The following is a 17717-nucleotide window of genomic DNA, read 5'->3' as shown; positions in this document are numbered from 1 at the left end:
TACTTGCAGCTATACCTGTACCTTGCAAGGTACTACTATAAGTAGCTTCCCAACTTGCGTGTGGCTGGCTTTTGACCCGCTTTTGCGCGGCTGTGGCTCGTCGTATGTGCCTTTTCGTTGCTTGGCTTTCTTTGTACTTGTACACCAGCCAGCGACATCCTTGAGTCTATTGCAACGACGAGCCTGTTGTTCTCTACTTTCGTTTCTTTCGTTTCTTTCGTTTCTTTCGTTTCTTTCGTTTCTTCTTTCTTTTCATTCGCTCTACGAGAAACTGCAAAAGGGGGAAGAGAGGCAAGCTCAGGTAGTTTACTGGTCGAGTCTTGATGGCTGTGGCGGCATCTGCGTGATTCTGTCGGTTTCTGGTCTTCCGGATTGTGATTGCGACAGCGCCCCCCAACGACGACGAAAGCGACGACGACTACGACACACGCACACAACAGCAACAAGCGATAAAAGCGGGCGACGGCGGCGAGAAGACAAGAGGGGAAAGAAGCGGAAAATAATACAAACCTGTGCATATTCCCTACCCCCCCTAGCCATGGCGCATCGCCAATACCCGCCGCCGCGTGGCGCTGTCGAGCTCGACACCTCCGGCCGGTCTCAGCTTGACGGCGAAATCTTCGAGATGCCTGGCGAGTCCATGGTGCCGAGGCCGGAGGGGCAAACCAGGAAGCCGGTGCAGGCGCAGGACGGAGACGCCGTGCAGGCGAACCCGTGGCCTTTCTACCTGGATCAGGACGTCAGGACAGAGTCGCGCGTCGATGGGGAGGAGGAGAAGAAGCCCGGCAAGGCGGATGCGAAGAGTGAGGAACAACAGCCGCTGGCGAATCCGTGGCCGTATTTTGGGCCCATGTCGCCGGGCGAGGAGGAAGATGGACCGAAGGCTTCTATAGCAGCAGCAACAGCAGCAGGGCCTGGTGCTGGTGGATCAGGGACCAAGGCGGAGGAATCTAGAACTGCGGAAGCGAAGATCGAAGACGCCTCCGCAGCACCCCCGCCGCTACATCTTGGTAGTAATCACAACAAACCCGCAGGAGATGGCGCCTCTCCCGCCTCTCCCGCCCCTCCTGGTCCTCTCCCCCCAGCGACGAGCGAGTCTTCGTCGCCGCCGGCACCATTTTATATTGCGCCTCTCAAGTTATCCAGGAAGCAAGTCCCGGCCGCGGCCGCCGCGCCGACATTCAAGCCATATCTCCCCCCGGAAGAGAGCGTCGCACCGGTTGCGCCGCTTAGTGTGAAGCCCCAGAGGCCGTCTGATGGTCCCCATGGTGATGGGGCAACCACGTTGCCGTATCGGCCGTATCGTCCTGCTGGATATGAGGATGAGGTGGTGACGGCTCCGACTCCCCCGGTGGCTCCACAGCCTACGTCGCCGCCGCCGCCTGCGCAGTCTCACGGGCCTCCGGCGGTAGGGACCGTTCCTCCTCAGGCTCCTCCCCAGGCTCCTCCCGCTCAAGCTGTTGCTTCTCAAGCTGCTCCTCAGGGGGCGACGACTTGGGCGGGATCTGCATCTCCGGATCTCGCCAAGCAGCAACAGCAGCAACTGCAACAGCAACAACACCCGGTAATCGATTCGCCTGGTTCAGCGGAGGCGCCCTTGGCTGGAGTGATGCCGCCACAACCTCAGTATCATCAGCCAAATCAACCGCCGCCGCCAGCAGCAACAGGTCCCCCTCCTCTTCCGCCCCCTCTTCCGCCTTCACTTCCTCCCACTGCTCCCCCTATTCAGCAACCTGTTCCAGTGGTAGCGGTAGCGAATCATCCACCAATGGCCGCTCCAACCCCATATCACAACCCTCAACCTCCCGTGCCTCCTCATCCAGCACCAACTGGCACTCCGTATCAACCGTTACCAAGTCCTTCAAACCCAAGCCCTGTCACAGGCTACCCTCACCCATTACCAAGCCCTTCACATCCAAGTCCTGCCATAGGCCACCCTCCAACCTCAAGCCCCATTCCAGGCCACCCAGCATACGGACTGCCCAATTCTGCGCCAGCTTCATCCGTCCCTAGCCCACAGATGGCTTCCTTTCAATTCCAGCCCATCAACCAAGCCCAGCCGCAAAATCTGTATCCTCCCCCGACTCCCACGCCTCCAGTGGCATCGCAAGCTCCCCCGGCTCCGGTATCTTACCTGCCTACTCAGCACTTTACGCCTCCACCACCGACATCCGGCTACGATATCCCGCAACCTACCTACGCATCTTCAACCGTGAGCCCGCCTCCTCAGCCGCCGCGACCGGAATTCCAACAGGCAGCGATGGGCGCCTATCAACAATATCCGCCTCCGCAGCCGTCGCCGACTTACGGGTATGCTGGTGCCCCAAGGCCAGGCACGCTACCTCCTTCTGCTACGTACCCTTCCGCTTACAACGCACCATACGGACCGGCAATAGCCCCCCATCAGCACCAATATCCAACCCAGCCTACCTATGCGGCGGCTAATGGCAACATCCCTTCCTCTCCAAACCTGCCGCAGGGTCAATACGTGTCTCCTCCCCTGCCACCGCGTCCAGCAACAACGCAGCCCCAGTTCTTCGCGGGATTTACCTCTCAAAACGTCGTGGCATATCCTCCGCCGCCCAAGAGAGTGTTCAGTCCGCCGCCTGCGGCCCCACCTCAACCTCCTCGGCGGCAGTCCGGGGGGACGAGTAGCGGCCGGCTATTCAGCAGCTCGTCGGCGTTGAAGTGGATAGACAAGACGGGCAAAGGGCTGGAGAATAAGCTTGATGCGGTGCTTGGTTCTCAGGGGTCGTCTAATCGGCCACCCCCTCAGCCTCCTCGCCCCAGTTAGACGGTAATGAAGTTTTGTGTTTTTGCTTTATTTTGTTATTACTATCAAATATCTATTGTATAGATGTTGCATATCTGGCGAAAATATTCTTTTTTTGCATTGATAAGGGGCTGACATGTCTATCATGTGTGCGAATGAGAATATTATAGGCAAGCGGCGTGCTGCTTGGTTTTTTTTTGGGGGGCTGGTTTTTGGCATAATCATATTTCAGGGATAGCTACGTATACCATGACCTTCACAACAGATATATGCGTGTTGGAAAGCTTTGGGAGTTGCAACATATTGGGGCTGCATCATTGGTATGGAGAGATGTCATCAAACGCAGTTCATATCTATGCGGTTACTGTTCTTTTTGCACTAGACGTGGATATATGAACACGATTTTACATTAAATAAGCTGCTTACCTTGGTATCAAGTTATTTTATATAGGGCATTGTAAGAGAGCAGTACTTTCACAGAAAGCAATCGACTTCTGCAAGCCCGTTTTAAATGACGTGCCATTTCTCCACCATCAAATCACCAAAGACGTACAAATCATGTAATCAGTTTTTGCCCCTCGCTGCGGCTCTCCGAAGACGGACCATCCAACGAAATAACCGCACAGCCGCAAAAACAGAAAAAAGGAGAGTGACCTCCGATCTTTATAAGTGAGAGATTTTACGGCCGCACGGAGGGAGATAAAAAAGCGCGGCTTCCCTCCCGTCCCCAGTTTTTGAGCTTTATGCATGATTCTGTTTTTTTTTAGAGTCCACTTGATACGTCAAAATCTGGCTGGCACGTCACGAGTGACGAGAGAAAGAGTCATGATGAGGGGGGAGGGCATCTCTCTCTCTTGTTGATTAATTTCGCTTTTCTCCTTCTCTTGTTGGGGTGGACGGCAGCAACTGCTGGTCAGCATGCTTGATTATTACTTAGCGGTCGAGCACGGCTGAGATTACTTTGACGCTGTGCGACCGCACTGTGACGGAGGCTCTGGTTGCCACATGAGGTGCCGATGGCCTGGTGATGCCGCAAGTAGCGAGTTGCGTCTTGTGTCTTATGTGTGTCTCGTCCACACAATATATTAGTAGGTACTACAATGCTGTGACACTGGGTATTCTGTACACGGACTGCAGTAGACTACCTACCACTGGGCAGCAAGTATTATACGTTAGGACCAAACGTAAGACCAAGTATTACGAGTACTTGGTAACTCGTACTTGGTAACTCTGTGCTCATACTGCCTACTACAGTATGTACGCAGAAATGGCTGCAAAGTTCGAGGCTTGAAGGCTGATGTGATCAATGTGGGGGACAATCTATTTTGGGCTGTGCACAGGGCCGGCGACTAAGAGGTAGCCGCTGGCGGCCCGACATTGTGCGCAGCTACGCATACACGAAGGCGGAGCCTGTTGATTTTGGTGTTGGTTTTGCATGTCCTCTTCTGTACTCGTACAGTATACTGTAGAGGACAGAGAGAGCTTGTTGGGTTCCAGGTGAGGGGCCGAGGCACGATGCTAGACAGCGGGAATTATTCGTAAAAAGGGAGAAAAGGGGGAAACCTGCTGTTTTCTTGACCGATTTCTCGACGATACGAAGGCGGACAAGGGCTTCCGAGACATTGGTGGTGAATCAAGGCGAGAAGCCCGGCACGACTCGTACAAGGGATTTAGAGACCCATTGACGTACCCGCGGAGACTTTTATCTCTGCGTAATCACTTAAACGGCACTAGGCAGGCCAAGTGTAGATACTACTAATGCAGAGGCGCCCAAAGCGACAACCCTGTGCTTTCGGGTCTTTTTTTGTCGATTGAGCTGAGCGAGTGCTGAAACCGACACACGAGCACGTTTGTGGTAGTCACGTCGCATGCATTGTGCATAGCCATCAGTCGACTTGTCTGGCCGGATTACTGGCCTGGTTCGCTTCGTACGACCAAGTAAACATCGGATTTGTTGGACGGAATTAGCGAGCTGAAGGACACGGGCGAGACTTTTTTTTTTTTTCTTCTTCTGCATTTCACATTAGACACTTTTCCTTCTTCCTCCTAGAGGCTCAGATCGCCGGTCGGTGTGACCGAACACCAGGTACGGTCGTGTTGCAAAGGGCGCAGCGAAAGGGAAAAAAATGTTGAGCCATGGGCGCTCGGGATTTCGACTACCCCAGGAATTTGGTCAACAGGTGCCGATCTGGCTTCGCATGCCAAAGGTGGTCAGGTGAGAGCGCAAGGGTGGCGTTTTGAGGGGGTTGCAGGCGACGTGGTGAGGCTGTCCGACTTGCAGATGCAGGCATTTTCCCTTGGGGTTTTGCTGTGCACTCTCGCTTGCCGTCCAGATGACGAGCGCATGCCCTGAGCCTTTCTCGCTACCGGACCAGACGCGGGCACGCGCCAACTGAGAGAGAGCTTGGGCTTGGAGCTTTGGCCCGTAGTAGAAGTCAGATATGGCCAGCGGCGTTTCAAGGTTTCAAAGAGACCACGAGGCCGGGCACTGCGCAATATAATGTTGGCCGTGTTTCCTCGTGAGGAGACTGCGCTGTCCGAGGCGGCAAAATCATGGCCACATCATGCATGAATGCGGTGCCAGCCCACTCGCGAGCCCTCTCGCTCTCGGGACCCTCGTATCCCGAGATGAGGTTGCAGGCGGGCAGACGACAAACCCCCGAGGGCTTGCCACATTTCGAGGCATATTTGCCAGTTCATCGCCAGCGCACGTCAGCACTGCACGTCTGGCTGGCTACAACAGTGATCATATGCAAGGCGGTAAATGAGGCATCTCGGTGAGCCGCTCCCCTGTCGTTGTGGCTCAACAACCCTGCCACTGGCAGCCAGTTGATGCGGCTGAGGGCGCCTCTCGCAGACTCTTGTATGCTTGTTTCCCCGTCCTTGAATGTTTGTTTCAATATAGCCTCCCAGGACAATCAATTTTAGCGCCGCCATGCCTCACCGAGCCTCAGCTGTATCGCCCACCATCAGAAGAGCGGTCATGGACTCGAGCCTCTGGTTGGATCTCTCTCCCTTTTGTGCTCTCTTCTCCGTTTCACTTTTGTTTTGGCGTCTCCCCTCCCTCCCCGACGCGGCTCGTAGGCACAGCAAAGGCACCTAAGCGACCGCTCAGCTCCACACTTGGGTTGAACTGGGCTTCACCAGGCTGCAACGACGGGGGAGAGGGGCTTAAACGATGAGCACTGGTTGGAACACGAAATCAACCCGATACGTGACTTGCATCTCGACCCATTTTTTTTATGTGAGCAGATGGAAAGAAAAGTGATAACAATTAAGGAAAAGGATGGCCTGAAAAAAGAGTAGGGAGAGAAGATGGCGATGAAGAAAAAAGGGAAGAAAGGGCCAGTGCGCTGCTCAAACATCAATGTCTTGAATGGGCAAGTAGACTAGAGGTTGGGCGCGATTCAGCAACCTGGTCCTCCGGAGGTAGTCGTAGTCGTAGTGGTAGGCGAGTAGGCGAGTTGGCGAGACCGCACAGGCACTATAAGCATTGGACCGATGGCCATCTATCTGCTGTGATGGCTGTACAAGTACTCACCAGGTCACTGCGCTGTTCCCTTGCGTGGACGCATCAAGCGACACCAGCGACACCAGCGCCACCCAGCAACTGCGGCTGAGAGCGATGCTCCGTTGCGGTACTTTGCAGGTACCACAAGTCTACCTTGGCCTGCAACTGCATCCTTTGCAAACAGCAGTGGACCAGCGCAGACGCAGAAGCTGCAATCCTCCGGCCAGCAGTCAATGCCATCTGTAAGGTATTCCATCCATGTTTGTCTATTTGTGGACAATCCGCCGCCGTGTTGCATTGCCCAAGCAATTTGCCATGGGCCCTGTTCGGTAGCACCCGATGCTTCCCCCGCCTGGCCGCCTGGCCAGTCACCAGCGGCCTGGATTGCTACTCGTTCACTGCTCTGCCCACTACCCACTGCAGCTCAGCGCCAAGCGCCCAGTTACAGCGCCCACAGCAGCGCGCGCGCCACAGCACTCGACCGCCCGCGCACAGGCTCAGGCTCAGGCGCCCTTCCAAATCTCAGCTCCCCCCTTCTTCTACTCTACTATTCCTCCCTCCGCTTTTTTTTTCCCTCTTCCCTTCATTCTCTCCCTGACATCCTTCGCACCGACGAGAGCATCGCTTCGTCGGCCCATCACCGCACGCTTTTTCGAGCATCGCCGCTTTCCCGCTCGATTCATCGACGCGCCCCGCTGCAGCATCTTCGATTTGCAATACGCTTTTTTCCCTCTTCTTTCGCTCAGGCCTGCCCTTGATTGCCACGCAGCCGCACCTCGTCACCGACATATCAAATTCGGCTCCCGCCTCATCGGCTGCTGTTCCAAATTCTCCTCTGCAGGTTAGTTGGCCGCTGCGGTTTCCATCTCGATGGTTTCATACCCATCTCTGTCTTTCTCCCCTGTTTTGCATTGATTTCTTCTCTGCTGTATTCGCGGCCTTGATGGCATTGCTCTGCTCCTGTCCTGGAGCAAACATTTGGCCTCGTCAGGCTCTTTGTCATGCATAGTTCGGCCTAGCACCGGATTTTGCTGGTGGCGTATCTAGCCACCGCCCTTCAGCAGGCCCCTAGGCCCACTCCCTTTGTCAAACCATTTCATCACAGCCTCTCTGATCTTTCTTCTCCCTCATCTCTTTTATTTTTTTCCCCCTGTCTACATTTGCATTTTGCATCCTTCGCTGCCGGGCTTTACCCTATTCTCATTTACCTGGTGAATATCAAGTGGCCTATATTAATACCCCGTCAGGATTTGCAGTTTCACCGATTCCGATACCCAGCGTAAATCGACGAGCCTGCTTCCTTCCCACGAGGAACGAAGTACCCGATCAATACAGTCACCATGACGACCATGGTAAGCATCATACTCTCTTTCTGGAAATGTTCTTTTTTTTTTCTCTCTCTTTTCTCTCTCCTTCTCTCTCTCTCTCTCTTTCGTGGTACACTTCCAAGCTGGGTGCATCGGCTTCAGCGTGTGAACCGCTGGCCAGTGCACCTATCGGCTGCCCCGATTGAACTCACCGCTGCTCTGCTCGAGAGATGGCTCCATCTGTGGAGCAACCAATTTCATCTGCATCATGCTTTTCTTTTTCATCAATCACCGGCTAATCTGTCTTTGCGTTTGTTCAGGACCTTCGCGTCGGTAATAAATACCGGATTGGCCGAAAGATCGGCTCTGGTTCTTTTGGCGACATCTACCTTGGTACCAACATTATCTCTGGAGAGGAAATTGCCATCAAGCTTGAGTCCGTAAAGGCCAAGCATCCTCAGCTTGAGTATGAGGCTCGTGTCTACAAGTCCCTTGCCGGCGGCGTTGGAATTCCCTTCGTCCGCTGGTTTGGAACTGAATGTGACTACAACGCCATGGTTCTCGACCTCCTCGGTCCCAGTCTGGAAGATCTCTTCAACTTTTGTAACCGCAAATTTTCCCTGAAGACGGTCCTCCTTCTTGCCGACCAGCTCATCTCCCGCATCGAATACATCCATGCCAAATCGTTCATTCACCGAGATATCAAGCCCGACAACTTCCTCATGGGTATTGGCAAGCGTGGCAACCAGGTCAACGTGATCGATTTCGGTCTTGCCAAGAAGTACCGCGATCCCAAGACTCACTTCCACATCCCATACAGAGAGAACAAGAACTTGACCGGCACTGCCCGTTATGCCTCCATCAACACCCATCTTGGTGTTGAGCAGTCTCGTCGTGACGACATGGAGTCGCTCGGCTATGTCATGCTGTACTTTTGCCGAGGCTCCCTCCCCTGGCAGGGCCTCAAGGCTGCCACCAAGAAGCAGAAGTATGACCGCATCATGGAGAAGAAGATGACTACCCCTACCGAGGTTCTTTGCCGTGGATTCCCCAACGAATTCGCCATCTACCTCAACTACACCCGATCTCTGCGCTTCGACGACAAGCCCGACTACAGCTACCTGCGCAAGATCTTCCGCGATCTCTTTGTTCGCGAGGGCTTCCAGTATGACTACGTCTTCGACTGGACTGTTTACAAGTACCAGAAGAACGCCCAGGCCATTGCTCAGGCTGCCGGCCAGGCGAACCCCGAGGATGAGGACAAGGCTCGGGCTTCCCGCATGACTGCTGCCGCCGCCGTTACTACGGCCAAGCCTGGTGCTGTGCCCAGCTCTCGCCGCAAGATGCTCGAGCGTGGCTCTGGCGCTGGCGTTGATACCCCGGACACTAGCCGTGCCATCGGTGGAAGCGATAGGATGTGAGTTTCTAATTTTAGCTTAGCCCAACAGCTCTTTCATCGTAAGGGGTCACTTTTCCTCCGTGCGATTTGTATTTTCTTGATACCGCTGAAGGGAACTTTGCTGACAAGTATGGCTGACTCAGTGGACGCTAAACAGGCTTCGCTCTGCTTCAAAGGGAGCGGGATATGCCTCCGGCAGCTATCGGCCAAACTGAAAGATAGCACTCTGGGCTTTTTTCTGCACCTCTCTTGTGGGATCTGAGCAAAGTGATGGCGGGTTGCTGCGAGAACCTCTCTTTATTTCCCCAGATCGACATTTCCAGACACTCAACAAGCCTACAGTAGTCATCTGACGGTGGCTCTGGTCGTCTTAAGGCCGTGGTCGATCTTTGTGGTTCTCAAATTCGCCTTTATGCATCTGCCCCCTCCCTTTTGTTTCATTCTTTCCATTTGCCCCTACGCATCGCTTTATCTTGTTCTTCGACGCATCTCTAAATTCACGACTTGACGCATGGCTCGGATTACTCTGAATAACCGGGAAGTGCTTTGTTTGGATGGAGCCTTTCAATGCTCCACCCAAAAGCACCTTCCTTGTGATTTGGAGACGTTAATCTGAACGGCACGTCCGGTAACATTTGGTTGTTGGACTGTTTGCAGCAATCTCGAAACTCAATGGCTGCCCTCTCTGATGGCTCGCCAACGCTTGAGAGATTGCCGTATACGCCTTGCCAGCTCGAGCGCTTAGGATGCCGGGCTTGGACCCATGGTTCTTGACAATACTCTTCTGCCATGGTCCCAAGCTCAGTCGTTGCGGTACAGCTGCGTCTCAGTGAGCAGGCGTTCTCCTATCTTTCCTTGGTCATTAATACTACGCATCATACTTTCTACTTCTCGGTTCGATTTTATTGTTTTCTATTTTTAGGCCGGCGTGTCGAAGGGCAGCTTCTGGGGAAGTCGATGAGATTGGCCTGCAAGTGGAAGGGGCAGTCTCTTTGGTGCGGAGACATCAACATTTTACTATTTTGATAGTGAAGGTTGTCCGCGAAGCTCACCTTGAGGGACGTGGTGGAGGACGGCGATGGCGACAAGTTTGACACGATTCCGCTTGCAATTGGGCTTACCGGCAAGACAAGATTCACCTTGTGGTGGATTAGCCTAATATGTCCGGGAGGAGTGTCTTGAAGGAATCACTACCATGGCTTACTATATGGTATCCGGATCACGGCCATGGCATCTGATGCCAACTCTTTGTTACCACTGGGTGTTTGTCGTTTAGGTCGCCGCCTTTTGGCAATGGTTTTGACGGCACAGAAGACAAGAAGACGGTCAAAGATTCATGGCACGGTCAAGGCATCCACAAAGATCTCTTGTCGCTAAGAAACACGCTCAGCTCAGCCAGTAGTAGGTCATATAGTCTGCAATCAAATTTGATTTTTTGTTTTTTCCTTTTACACCGCCGATGCAAGTGCCACTTGGTGTCTCACCCGCAAAGTGTGTTGTAGAAATGCGTGTATGCGAATGGAGGATGTAGTCGCGTGCGTGGGCCAGCAAAGGGTCCCACGAGGCCACCCATGATCACATGTTCCATTGCCTGACTGAGCCCCATGGCGTTGTGCCAATTAGTGGAAGTGGTAGTGGCAATTGCAGTCGGGTCCTAGCTGGAGCACTAACTACATGTACCTATAGCAGCTGCCTGAGCAGGTATTGACAGTGTGCCTACAGGTGCCTACAGCCGCTGTAAGTGGAATTCCCGTGGTAACTAGCACCTAGTGCTACTGCCTGGCACCACCTAAGCAGTCGCGCAGTGAGGTTAGCAGCATGCACTGCCTGCAGCTGACCTGAGTCGTCCATTTATTCTTATGCGCTGACGCAGGGTTAGCCGGCAAGTCGACCGCTCCGTCCTGGCAACCCTGGCAGCAGCTGCATGGCCGAGACGGTACGAGTACTTGGCTGTACCTTTCAGCCACACGGAATGCCTACCGGCGTTGGGCGTACAGCAAAGTACCCGCTGGGTTGTCTGGAGTCTGGAGAGCCAAGCTGAAGAGATCAGGTATATATATTGGGAGGCTGTGTCTGGGTTCTGCAAGAGCTCCAGTCCAATCGCAACGGCCAGATTCAATTGTTGCTTCAGCCGTTTGTCCATTTCCTCGCCCGTCTCCTCGTTTTTTGATTGAGCGTCAAACCCCGCTTGAGCGGCCTCTTTTTGTTCTTTCTGTCTGAACACGGTGTCCGGCACGGTGCTTTGGCTTTGCCGCCAAAATCCAACAAAAAGCGAGGAAAAAAAACCAGCTATAATATTCGGACCAGACCAGACCAGACTGCTCTAGCCGTCATCGACATTCGTTCTTTTTCCTCTCTCAATCAGACGCAGCATGGGAACCGACCAGCCGAGCGACGCGGCAAAGATGACGCCCTCGACGCTGGACCTGCTGGTCCTGACGTTTAACTGCGCTGCAAAGCTCATCAACGTGCCTGTTTTCGCGGGCCATTTGCAGACTGCGCTGGCGCGGAATGCCGCGGAACTGCCAGAGGTGGTTGTCCTGTAAGTTGAGAAGATTACCTCATCACGATCCTTTCAAGGTTGTTTTATATGTTTTTTCCCCTTTCTTCTTCTTTTTTCATTATAACATCTTCGTCTTTTGATTATATTTCTGAAAACAAAACAAAAACGAAAAATGATTGCATCGTGTACTTATTCGGCAAAAGGTCGTTACAAGAGATTGCTCCCCTGAGCTATGCTTTCGTTGGGGATTACTTTCTGAAGCCATACGTGGAACGGTATGAAGAGGCTCTCAACCTCGCAGCTTCACTGCACTCACAAAATGGAGAGAATAATGGCATCTCAGCCGCCGCTGCTGCTTCTACTCCTGCATCACAATCGCAATCACAACCACAAAATGGGGGAAACCACTTCACGCTCATCAGAACCCTCAACGTGGGATACACTGCCATAATGCTCTTCGCCAGGGATCCGACCCGGCTCAAGGACGTCCAGGAGGCCGAGGTGGGATTCGGTGCTGCCGAGATGGGCAACAAGGGGGCTGTTGGTCTGAGGGCGCTGTACGAGGTCGGTGGAGAGTCGACGGAGCTGACATTTGTGGCGACGCACCTGGCAGCCATGGAGTGGAATCTCCCGCGGCGCAATGCCAACTGGGGGGCCATCATGCGAGGGTTGACATTTGAGAACCCGGAAGAGGTGCTGACCAAGATGAGGAGAGACGCCGAGTCGAGGAGCCAGAGCCTGTCATCCGAGGAGGGTGATGCTTCAGAACAGGCCCGTTTGCTGCGTGAGGAGCACCACGAGCAGGACCTCCGGCTGCAGCAGCAGTTTCACAACCTTTCCGTCTTCAAGCCTTCGTCTCACCTGTTTGTTGCCGGAGACCTCAACTACCGCATCTCCACCACGTCTCCGACGCCCTACTCTGCGTTCCCGAACCTGGACCCGGGATCGGAAAACTACTACACAAAGTTCCTGCATCTCGATCAACTCACTCGGGAGCGTCTGGCCGGCCGGACACTCCATGGCATGTCGGAGTATCCTGTGAAGTTCCCGCCAACATACAAGTACGTCGTGGACTCAAAGACGCCTCCTCCCGGCAGCGCCGGCAGCTCCGTCGACGAAGTGAAATGGGAGTTTGCCTCGCACCGGTACCCCGGCTGGACAGACCGCATCCTGTACCTCGAGCTCCCGTCGTGGGTCGATGCAAAGATGAATGTCCGCGAATACGACGCTCTGCCCGTCATCCGGACCAGCGACCACCGCCCCGTCTTCCTCCGCGTCGACGTGCCCCTCATCTCCCCCGGCGATCTCGCACCCCCTGCCGCGGTCCGTGAGTCCGTTGCCGGATCCGCCTCACCCGGGGGAAGCGGCGTGGATCCGCGAGTGCGGTTGCCTGTGGAAATCGACCCGGAGGCCTGGGATCGCCGAGTGGCTGCGCGGCGGCGCGAGATTGCGGCCGGGTGGACCATGTTTCTGGGGAGCACGAGGCAAGGGGCGTATATTCTGGCTTCGTTGCTGGCCACAGGCGCGGGCGGATACTGGCTATATCGTGCTGCGTACATGTGAGGCTGTGTGAACCGGGGGAGGGGGGCAGGGCCCATCTAATTCCCAATTGGCTTGGAATTCACATCTTTTCGGTACCGGAGCATAGACAGGGGTTGTTGTTTAAACGCGGCAGTGCAGTTGGAGGGCTGGCGTTGCGTGGCTTCTTTCATTTCCATTTGTCTTGGGGGAGGGTTTGTTTTTCTTAATGGCGGCTGAGGATATTGTTGGAGCATGTGTTAGAAGTGTTTGTTTGCTGCAGTTCGCTCTGCATAATGATTCATCATTATCGTCTGGCTATTCTGCCAAGGTAGATAGATATAGTAACATGGTAATATATACATGTATATATATGCATACACACGGTCGAGAGACGTCGTTTCATCACACCCAGGGCGCGCACATTAATAATATTCCTTCCCCTTTGCTGTGAGGCTATACAACACAGACTGACTTGGCTCCCAAGAGACTCATCTCCTCTTCCGCTATCTTTTTCTTCTTTGTTTCCTTTTTTCTTTTGTTCATTAATTAACCATGTACTTGTGAAAAGCGTCGTCATACGCTACGTCTCCCTAGCAGTCATCGACGTCTCTCATCTCTTTCAAAGGTCCTCCCCGCCCCAAAAGGGAGTATGCGCCAAGGGCCCCCCCTTAAAAAAAAAAAAAATGAAGGCAATAGTATTGGGAATAATAAAAAAAAGCAGATACCAAGTAGAAGCGCACGCACAATGCGAGTCATTTACTGGTGAGCGGTGATATATCATAAAAAGAAGAGCAACCGCGATTACCTATTACACCCACCCTCGCCGAGTAAATTTAGAACAGTGCCTTTTGAAACACAAAGCCAAAAGAATAAAACAAAAACAAAAAAAAAGATTGCACAACTTATGACGGTAGTATTTTTTCAAAAGTCTTCAAAGTAGCGGTCGTATCTATTAGCCATGTCGGCGGTGTAAGGGATGCGAGTCCCGTCTTCCTCGGGGTACATGTCGAAACACTGGGCGTCGCCGGGATATCGAAGGGGGGGGATAATCGGGCCGCGCTGCCGACGACTGAGGATATCATCCCAGCTGACTCCGTTGAAGAAGGGGTGGGCCTTGACGCGGCCGGCCCCTCCGCTGATGTTGCCCAGGCGCCTGGAGCGGTCGATTGTGCAGAACGACTTGATGATGTCTTTGGCCTCGTCTGAGATGGTTGGCTCTTGTGGGAATACGACGGGCTTCTCGACGATCCTTGGCACGAGGTTAGCAAAAAAAAAAAAAAAAAGGGGGAGTAGGTAATATGCAGCGCGAGGGAGCTTATAAGAACTGCCAAACGTCCAAAACTTACTGCTTGTAAATCTCAATAGGATTCTGATGCCAAAACGGAGGGTAGCCCGTCAGGAACTCGTATATCAGAATGCCCAACGCCCACCAGTCCACCGCCGTCGTGTGGCCCTTGTTATGAATGACCTCTGGCGCAAGATACTCGGGCGTACCGCAGAGCGTGTAAGTCTCGACTGGCCTGTCATCCTTGTAGCCCAGCCGTTTCGCAAAGCCAAAGTCAACGAGTTTGATGTGTCCATCCTGGTCCAGCAAGAGGTTTTCCGGCTTGAGGTCTCGATAAGCCACACCACCTTGCCGCTCGTGCAAAAACTCCAATACAAGGACAATCTCAGCGGCGTAGAAGCGCGCAACCTGCTCGTCGAACCGGCGGTACTTCCGTAGATAGCTGAAAAGCTCGCCGCCGGGGACGTAATCGAGGAGCATGTATAATGATTCGTTGTCGGAAAAGGAGCCTAGGAGATTGGTGATGAAGGGGTGGCCAGCCACGTCTGCCAGTATGGCTCGTTCATTGCGCACGTGGTCGATTTGTTTTAGTTTGATCACCTCCGTCTTCTTGAGGATCTTGAGAGCGTATACTTCAGGGTTCTTTTCCTCCTCTAGAGGTTTGGTGGCGCTGGCAGGGCGGACAAGACACACTCGCGCAAACGTGCCTATATAAAAAGATTTGGCTATTTAGTAAAACCCAGCTATCGCGATTCGAGTCTTGCTACTAGACAGGGACAATGGGGGAGTAAAGAAGGTGTAAACGAACCTGTGCCCAGCGTCCGCACCCGGTTGAAATCAGACAGCTTGAAGCTGCGAGTAGGCGGTAGAGGTGCGGGAGCGGAATCGGTAGAGGGAGCGCTGCCGGCATGGAGCTGATGAGGCGATGCCATGCCGATCGATAGCGCAGGAGTTGCCGGCTGCGTTTCAGCAACCGTAGCCGCCATCCGCGAGGCCGTGGGCTGCAAAAATGGCTACGAGGCCGGCCGTAGGTGTGCTTCCGGCGATGAATTGGTGAGTTGGTTGGCAGATGCGGTTCAGGGGAGGTCCATGGCCTCGTGGACAGAAAAGAGGACAAGGAGACGGGTGGACGGAGGGACAGAGGGCGAGGGAGAGCTTTGCGCGTGCAAAAGATCGGATGCGATTTGTGGAAGGCGACACAAAGGAAAAAGCGCAAGGATCGGAGGGAGATGTCGGGCTATAGCATCAATCGAAGCATGGCGGGAGAGGCAGCGGAGGATCTGGCGACAGGAATCCGGCGGATGACGGGTGGGATCGATAGGAACGGTTGGCCCGTCGGACTTGGCGCTGACTGATGGATGTCTTTTTCTCTTTTCTTCTGCTCTCTCTTGTTGCTGTTTGTTTCTTTTTACCTTTCTCTGGCCGGGGGTTGAAACAAGAGCAGGTCGTTGGCTTTGCTTTGCCTTTGCTTTTGCTCTTGTCCGATGCCTCTGGAGCTTCGGGTTATCGTAGGGTGAGCACAGGGTGAAATGCAGAGAGGCAGAATAATGAGGCGGAATCTGAGGCAGAAGCAAAAAAAAAAAGACAGCAGAGGCTGAGGCTGATGAATATCTACTAAAACTAGTGCAAGCAGCATCCATTTCATCGTGGGGATTCGGCGAGGGGCGGTTATGACGCAACAGGGCGACATGCTAGAGGGGCCCTAGCAGCTGGTGTCGATACACCAAGGGGCACGCTATGTATGCGCTACCGGCTAGCATCGCGAGGGACCGGAATTTTTTGGGGGAGCTGATGTTGATGATTGATGGAGATGTTGGGGATGCCATCGATTGGGCGAGGCTGCGTATTTGGCACTCTGGATGGTGCATTTGTTTATTACAAGAGGTTTCTGCCGCATCAGGTTGTTGATATGGACTGCTTGGTAGATCACCTGTTATTGTCTACTACCTACCTAGGTATTGGTACTATATTAACCTGGTTGTATTATTAGAACGCTTAGTACCGTAGTAGCATCTACCTGTCACATTGGTGGATTACGGTACGCGGCAAATACGAGTCAATCAGTACCTGGACTAGAGCAGGGTTTTTTTTTTCTCCCCCATCGCATCAATTGATTATTAAGGTTGCCTTGGCCTTGGTAAGCCTCGGGCATAGTAAAAAGTATCGATCGCATCACATTCTCTATTCCGTGCCAGATTTGATTTATAAGTCAAAAGTGCATATATCCTATTTCGCTGTTGACATCACAATACATCCATCTCCATCCTTGGGTTGGGGCATGCATGCAGTTCCATCAAATATGTAAGTCATCAAACCGCATTTGACAGGGCCTGGATGAGATTAGTGATGCGACTGTGCCCTTTTCAGGTGCAGTGGCCCAGGGCCAATAAAAGACCACATGGCGGCCTTTTTATGGAGATGCTGCGTGTCGGAGTCTTGGATTGATCCATTGCCAAGGGCTCGCGGCTTCTGCGGCCGGGCGATGGATTCAGGTTGCTGTACAGTAGGTGCCAATGCCGGCTTAAGATCAAAATCAGGCGCAAAAGGGTACATGTAATGCTGCGATGGGGTTGAATTCAATCAATCGTGCTGGTGATTCATAATTTCTGACAATTCCTGACGATACATGTATCCTGTCTGAGCCCCGTCACTGGCACAAGGGACAATTTGGCTTCTTACCAGACCTCAACTTAAAACAGCTTCAGGTTCTCATACACGTAAGAGTACGAGCATGGACCGGGAAGCAAAAATTAACACGGAGAACCGGTAGGCAGGGTGCATGTCTGGTCAATATACGAGTACCTATAGTACTGTACAGCACCATTACTCGCACAACTGTACTGTTGCCAGCTACCTTACTAAGTAGGAGGTATTCACCGAGCTCGAAGCATTGAACACCAGATCTCACCTCACCCCCTGGCCTGAACCCCTTCTTGCTGACGTCTCAACGCTGCACGGCGGAATTGAATTTTAGAGTACGAACAGCTCCAGGTGCCGAGATGGGCACCTCGGCCCCCCTGTTGTTGCGCGGGATCAGCGGACCTGCTAGTGCATTCCAGGCACTCGATGGTCTGGTGCTACAGCGTCCACCAGTGCCGCCCGGGAATGCAGCGCAGTGGTTGGCCGTGGAACTGCAGCCCTGCAGCTAAGGCAGACTCGCTGGTTGGCGAGGGGGGACCAGGCTGAATAACTCAGCACAGGGTTCCGTCGAGCCCCGCCAACGGCCGCTAACAGCAGACAGCTGCAGCCTGGACCGCTGCTGTCACTGCTGAACTCCCGACTGAACTGGCCCTCACCACCACAACTCCCCCTCGAAGCCACCATCGCCGGCATCATCCTCAGCTCCCGCGCATCCGCTCCCTCTTGCTCGCCCTGCCAGCTCTCTGCCGCCTTCTGCCGCGTCTCCGGCCTCTGCTAC

The 17717-nt window shown here is 53.6% G+C and overlaps 4 protein-coding genes across 4 annotated transcripts; 3 read left to right on the top strand and 1 right to left on the bottom strand.

Annotated features, from left to right (window-relative positions):
• Positions 1-538: 538 nt before the first annotated feature.
• On the top strand, positions 539-2794 carry TRIVIDRAFT_205553 (uncharacterized protein; the record flags this gene model as incomplete). Its single annotated transcript, XM_014095658.1, has 1 exon — positions 539-2794. One exon carries the CDS (start codon positions 539-541, stop codon positions 2792-2794), a length of 2256 nt encoding a protein of 751 aa, XP_013951133.1.
• Positions 2795-7624: 4830 nt separating this feature from the next.
• CK1a (casein kinase I) lies at positions 7625-9012 on the top strand (the record flags this gene model as incomplete). The annotated part of the gene is made up of 2 exons (XM_014095657.1): positions 7625-7636; positions 7912-9012. 2 exons carry the CDS (start codon positions 7625-7627, stop codon positions 9010-9012), a joined length of 1113 nt encoding a protein of 370 aa, XP_013951132.1.
• A 2383-nt stretch (positions 9013-11395) lies between these two features.
• Positions 11396-13056, top strand: TRIVIDRAFT_41569 (uncharacterized protein; the record flags this gene model as incomplete). Its single annotated transcript, XM_014095656.1, has 2 exons — positions 11396-11532; positions 11697-13056. 2 exons carry the CDS (start codon positions 11396-11398, stop codon positions 13054-13056), a joined length of 1497 nt encoding a protein of 498 aa, XP_013951131.1.
• A 244-nt stretch (positions 13057-13300) lies between these two features.
• Positions 13301-15285, bottom strand: PKA4 (uncharacterized protein; the record flags this gene model as incomplete). Its single annotated transcript, XM_014095655.1, has 3 exons — positions 13301-14263; positions 14361-15006; positions 15108-15285. 3 exons carry the CDS (start codon positions 15283-15285, stop codon positions 13936-13938), a joined length of 1152 nt encoding a protein of 383 aa, XP_013951130.1.
• Positions 15286-17717: the final 2432 nt, after the last annotated feature.

Source organism: Trichoderma virens (assembly GCF_000170995.1).
Source record: "Trichoderma virens Gv29-8 chromosome Unknown TRIVIscaffold_89, whole genome shotgun sequence".
Lineage (NCBI taxonomy): Eukaryota > Fungi > Ascomycota > Sordariomycetes > Hypocreales > Hypocreaceae > Trichoderma > Trichoderma virens.
The sequence above is the reverse complement of the archived record's forward strand: the minus strand, read 5'-3'. Positions and strand labels throughout refer to the sequence as shown.